The sequence below is a fragment of the Platichthys flesus genome, chromosome 13, assembly GCF_949316205.1.
Source record: "Platichthys flesus chromosome 13, fPlaFle2.1, whole genome shotgun sequence".
NCBI classification, from domain to species: domain Eukaryota; kingdom Metazoa; phylum Chordata; class Actinopteri; order Pleuronectiformes; family Pleuronectidae; genus Platichthys; species Platichthys flesus.
In genome coordinates, this window is record NC_084957.1 from 12,431,189 (window position 1) to 12,437,305 (window position 6,117).

Genomic DNA, 6,117 nt, shown 5'->3' on the forward strand with positions numbered 1-6,117 from the left:
ATATGTCAACAAACAGATTTATTTTTCTATCTACTGTTTCCAGCATGACGCTGAAACTACAGGACGGATTATCATGAAACTTGGTGGAAGGATGCAGAACGGGCCGAGGAAGAACTTATTCTATTTTAGTGTGGATTCAGATCAGGGAACGGATCTGAGTGGGTTTTTTTTCACTTTCATTACCATTGTAAGATAGAAAGATTTTTTTTTTTTTTACGTTTTCATTAATTTCCCAGTTAATAATTTTGAATCTTGATGAAACAAAGCAAAATGTAGGGACTGAAATCCATGTGTGGTCAATTTGGTGCAACTTGATTGAATCTATAGGGACCGTAAGGCCTTGGCGGAGGTATGCACTCTACTACCTCCAATGTTCAGAATTAAAAAGGTTTATCTAGTACGAATGTCCCTGTCCAACACTGTTATCATGATTTCCTCTGTGCCTCAAGCTGATCTGCTTCCTGGCGTTAAAAACTTAACTTAACTTTTGATCTCTGCCTTTGGATATATCATTAAGTTTTTTTTAGTATCAGTGCCCCCCTTTGCTCCAGAAAACATTTTTATTTCATTTATTTATAACCTCTAAACCACTTTAAGTGTAAATGAAATACTCACATTTACAAGACTGAGTAAAGTGTCAGACTAGTAGACCTGCTTTAATGTGCAGGTGAAAACTGAGTTTGAAACTAAATCGGAAGTTCACTTAGATTGTGAAGATGAACAGGAAGTGACTTTACGCGCCTTGTATGCAAATTCAAGAATAAGAGATTCGCGCCACCACAGAGTTCCTGGAAGGAACACAAACGCGGACTCGTATAAATCAAATAGTTTCTAAAGTTGTATGGTTTTTAAAAATCTAACAGCAATTTACACTGATAATGACTTGCGAGTATCAATTTAACTACCAATTTCATGCAACACATGTTTTACTTTTATTAAAACGACCTGAGTAGCTGTATGGGTCTTCCAGGACTTTCCGGTGTCGCGGGAAACGAACATTTCGCGCGCTGCGTGCAAGGGCAGGCTCCACATTGTTCACTTCACTTCAGATCCGATCAGAGCTGCTGCTGCCCCTCAGTGTTTCTGTGTCCGTGTGCAGGAAAAACTTTGACTCGAAAAATGACTCTGACCCGCTCCAAGGTAAGAAAAACAACCCGATCCCAAAAGTTTCACTTCATCAGAAATGTTGTGTTAAACTTGTAATAACGACACGTTTAGTTGTTACCACGTTGTAAAAGTTGAGCTGCAGTTTTGAATCATACTATTGTTATGATTAATCAAGTTTAATGTTATATCAGGTCTGCAATGTGAGCATGCAAACATTAAGAAAGAAGTTATAGTCCTATTGAAATACTCCAAGTATTATGTTTAAATGTGATCGACCGAGTTACCTGCAGACTCAGGGGTGTGTCCCATAGGATCCACAGCAGAATGTGATCTAAGTTAGTCCACTGACAGAGGACTCACGTTGATCAACAATAATAAACAATCATGTCTTTTAATGTAAACGTTTTTTTTTTTTTTAAATGCTCAATCAAAAAGCCAGAAACTGTAAGTTTTTATATACGGACCTTAAATCCTTTTCAGATAATTTCTTACATTGTCAAACTATTGATCAGGAAAGTAGTTGATTTGTGCAAAAGTCCATTTATTTAGTTTGTGGATTCAGAACTTTGTGCCTACAACCCACGTTGATTTGGACCGCATATTTCTGAAGTCAGTCCTTCCTGACTGAGGCAGAGTTTTGTAAAAAAAACGACTCCTGTTTCCTCAACCTGCCTGTTTCCATTCACAGAGACTGGCTGTTCAGCCTCCTCCGTCCACCAGGATGAGTCTGAGGAGCTTCCGCAGCGTCCCGCTGGTTCCCATGGAGTCCTCCTCCTCTTGCTCCGATGACAGCTGCGATAGCTTCGGCTCAGATGGAGGCTTTGCAAATACGGTAACAACGACTGACCAAATGAAATCATATCTACAATTCTATCATGCAGAGGTTGATGTGACGGCTCTTAGCAGCAACATCTGAAACGAATATGTGTGTGTGTGTTCAGAGAAACAGCTTGAGACCGACGAGGAGGACGGCACAGAAACCAGATGTGGAAACGTCCGAGGAGGAGATTTGCAGTGCGTTTCAGGAGACTGGCATCAGCAGGCGCATGAAATCCATGGTGCGTTTTGGATGAAACACAACCGCAATATAATTCATTACTTGATGTACCACAACGTAACTTTCTTCTAACTTTGGATTGTTCTTTCTCATCAGAATGTGGACTCTGAAGCTCCGAGACGAGGCCGCAGGTCCAACGTGCTGAAGGTTGCCATGACCTTTCCCACCAAGAAGGCACAGGGAAAGAAGCGGCCTATGTCCGAACCGCTCCCCCAACCCAAAGTACAGGACTCCGACTCCGAGGAGGAGACGGACTTCATGGACAAGAGAGCCCTGAATATAAAGGAGAACAAGGAAATGGTACAAAGTGCTGCATTTTTATAAAACGATTTCTGAAGTTTGGTTCAAACACCCTGACATTTCCCCTTTTGGTTTCCACTCATTCATTTGTCCTTTTGATTTATAGCTCGCAAAGCTCATGGCCGAGCTGAACAAAGTGCCCGGACTCTTCCCGCCACGAACGCCATCGTCTGCTTCCTCCACGGTAATTTACTGATAATTATTACTTTCACTTTCAGATCTGCTCTTTAACACACACACACACACACACACCACAGAAGCAGATAGTGTTTTAATCAAAGCTTATAAAATTTGAACTTCTTCAGCCCAGACAGGCGGCCCGGCGACCGACCCCGAGAGCTCTGAGGAGAAACCCGGAGCGTCTGTCTCGACCCCACACGCGGTCCCGCACGGCGGTGGGCGGACCCCCCAGCCCGACCTCCGAGGAGGAGACCGACGACAAGTTCAGCCTGGTTCGCAAAAGTCGCTACTTCGAGGAATACGACGAGCCGGTAAGTCATTTTCACCGAATGATCTGTCTCCCTCGTTACGTAGCCGTAAATTCTAACACACGGGCATTAATCACGGTCTAATTAACTGCATTTATTTCCTCGAGCAGCCCCGTCGCCGTGTCTGCAACGGCATGAAGGCCATTCCCCACGTGGTGCGGCCGGTGGAGGACGTCACGGAGATGGAGCTGCAGGGGATCTGCTTCAATGTGCGGGAGAAAGTCTACAACAGCTCCACTGTAAGTGTCACGTTCACTGCCACGCTAAGGCCGTTTTTCATATTTTTTAGTTGTAAAGCTCTGAGGCTAAAGACGACAACGTGTTCTTTCAGGGCTCCACCTGCCACCAGTGCCGCCAGAAAACCACAGACACCAAAACGAATTGCCGTAATCCAGAGTGCCAGGGCGTGAGGGGCCAGTTCTGCGGCCCCTGTCTCCGTAACCGCTACGGAGAGGAGGTCCGAGACGCCCTGCTGGATCCGGTGAGTTCTCCAACGTACAAGAGCGTGTTCACGTTTTGATCGCGCATGCGGCGAACGAGTCTTGACTGCTTCGTTCTCGTTGCTCGTGGCAGGAGTGGCTGTGCCCGCCGTGCAGGGGGATCTGTAACTGCAGCTTCTGTCGAGCCCGAGAAGGCCGCTGTGCCACAGGAGTGCTGGTCTACCTGGCGAAATACCACGGCCACGATAACGTGCACGCTTATCTGAAGAGGTGACCGGTGCATTTTGAACAAATTACAAGTGTGTAGTGTTTTCATATTAACACGTCAGCTGGGTAACACTTTGGGTTTTTTCGTTTCCCCCTGCAGCTTGAGGAAGGAGCTGGAGGAGAGCAGCGAGTGAAGCTCAGGGGAGGAAAACTGCTGCTGGACCAAACTGACACCGCCTGTGACCACTTTGACAAACACTCTATTGTTCGTTTTTTCCATAGCTTAACATCACTTACTGGTTATGTTGAGAGCTAAAACTTCCATAGACTGTATATAAAGATGGACGTCATGACTGAACTAAAAGATGGTTTCTGTAATTTCAGCCATCATCACTAAGATGAATGAACTGATGTTAATTTTTGCCGAGATTATTTCCATTTTTGATAACTGACTTGAGTAAAACGTCATGATTGACAGATGAAACCAACTCATGTCGGGTTGAGCACATGTGTTGACAGGAGCTCGCTGTGGTGGCGCTCAGTAACAGGGTTATCTGGCCCTAGATAGAGGGTAAGGTACCTTATCCCTAGCATAGAGGGAGGAAGTGACAGTTGTGTCGTGCAACTTTATGTACAGTCTTCTCTAGCTCTATTTCTAAGGGTTTTCGTTTTTAACTGACATCTGAAGGAGGCGTTCCCCGTTCTCTCCATTTCAAACCTTCCCCATATTGTCCTCTGTTGTCAGAAGCTGCTCTCTTACTTTGAAGCTGCTTTCAGACATGCACCGGGCTCCTCTGTGTTGTCAGCGGAGGAGGTGCATGTGCGAACGCAGACGTCTGAGTGAGAGGCTCGCCCGTTGCGACTTGCTCCGCCTCGCCCCCGAAGCAGGAACATTTCTTAACCCCAAATTGTTGACTGGGGTCGTACATGTCTGAAGATGACTTCCGTGCTCTGTGATGTACATATCCCCTTTCCCCTGAACACGTCGGGGGAGGAAAACATACAATTTAATACCCCGAATCGTCCAACTTGCGAACTGTATTTGACATTGTTTTAAATGTAAATGTGTTCTCAGCCCTACAAATGAATATGCTTCCAATGGATCCATCTTTGTGCCTTTTCGCTAAGCGGCTTGTGTTTTCTACAAGTCTTTAATCCTTTTTGTAAAAGTGTAAATGTACGAGGGGGGGGAAAAAAACTGTTTGGTCGGAACGTCCTGAAGAAATTGACCCAATGATCTGCGTGTAAAGGGCACAGCCCGGGCTCCACTGCCTCTTCCTTCCAAAACCAGGAGCAACTGTGTGATGTACTACAGCGCCTGGTTAAATATCCTTCATTAGATAACTGTCACTAATGGTGTGGAAACAATTAGCACGCACCCTAATGGGAATCTCATACCTGTAAATCATTTGATCCTGTTTAAAGCGCGTCCTCGCTCCGCTTCAGTCTCTCTGGCTCATTTTCTGCCTTCCACTGCTCAGTAGGGACGGTTGATGGTGGCAATAGAGTTATGGCCCACGTTCTCCGTTCGTAAGTGCAATTCTCCACTCGAAATGACACGGAATTAACCTCCGGGTCGGGCTCGTCTTTTTGAAAACGTGCTCCCTCTGTGTGGAGCCTGCAGCAGGACGTCCTCTGATCAGGGGGCCGAGGTTTCTTCTTCTTCTACTACTGCATCAACACGTCCTGCTCGTGTTCATGAGGAAGAGTGATGCTCGGCTATCGATGGGGATATCTGTCACCGCGATGCTTGCTATGTGCTTACTGGGTTAACTGTACATTTTCATTAAAGCGTTAATCACTGCACAATCATGTCATCACTTTTCTTTTGGAATTGACCATCACTCCATCCAGAACAGTGGCAGCTGTAATTACTGTTATTGAAACATGGAGGAGAGGAATCCCGAATGCTGCTGGTGATTGAAGATGTTGAGGACTGTGGAGGTCGGAGGTTTATCAGCGTTTCTGTCGGCAGCCACAGTCGGTTTACTTGGAGTTTGTGGAGGGTGAAACTTTGGACTCTTTGATGGTTAAAAAGTTTTGACACCGTGTTTTTACAAGGTCATCACAGCCACTGCACTCTGAGGGGTCTGAAACTAGATAGATAGATAGAGGGATACTTATTAATCCCATGGGACATTTTGATCATCCAGTAGCTTATACACTTAAACACATCACTGACATGCATACATAAATCACATACGGAGAACATAGTTACAGATACAGAAATGGAATGCAATGATGTGATTGTGTCAGTGTCCAGTAGGAAAGTGTTCTTGTGCTGCTGGAGTGGATAGTACAATAAAATATATCTATATAAAAACAACAGAAAAAAAAAAATATATATAAATATATAAGAATATGTAGAAGAAACAATGCATTAAAGAGACTACAAGTTAAAGTAGTATCTCAGAAGTATCTAGTATGCACGGGGACTGTATATGGTATGCACACTGCTCCTGCACATGTGTGATGTTAATCCAGTTACACTTGTTTTTATTATTTACTAATAGTCAAT

At 44.7% G+C, this 6,117-nt stretch overlaps 1 protein-coding gene across 1 annotated transcript; it reads left to right on the forward strand.

Annotated features, from left to right (window-relative positions):
• Window positions 1–1,039: 1,039 nt before the first annotated feature.
• cdca7a (cell division cycle associated 7a) lies at window positions 1,040–4,629 on the forward strand. The gene is made up of 10 exons (XM_062403373.1): window positions 1,040–1,140; window positions 1,796–1,939; window positions 2,049–2,165; window positions 2,261–2,464; window positions 2,571–2,648; window positions 2,770–2,955; window positions 3,063–3,191; window positions 3,284–3,433; window positions 3,526–3,662; window positions 3,760–4,629. Exons 1-10 carry the CDS (start codon window positions 1,120–1,122, stop codon window positions 3,791–3,793), a joined length of 1,200 nt encoding a protein of 399 aa, XP_062259357.1. The 5' UTR covers window positions 1,040–1,119; the 3' UTR covers window positions 3,794–4,629.
• Window positions 4,630–6,117: the final 1,488 nt, after the last annotated feature.

Bases quoted from the DNA above. Each gene is read 5' to 3' on its own strand.
- cdca7a (XM_062403373.1), top strand. From the start codon at position 1,120: ATGACTCTGACCCGCTCCAAG. The intron at 2,166-2,260 runs GTGCGTTTTGGA...CTTTCTCATCAG, and splicing joins GCAGGCGCATGAAATCCATG to AATGTGGACTCTGAAGCTCC. The intron at 2,956-3,062 runs GTAAGTCATTTT...TTCCTCGAGCAG, and splicing joins TCGAGGAATACGACGAGCCG to CCCCGTCGCCGTGTCTGCAA.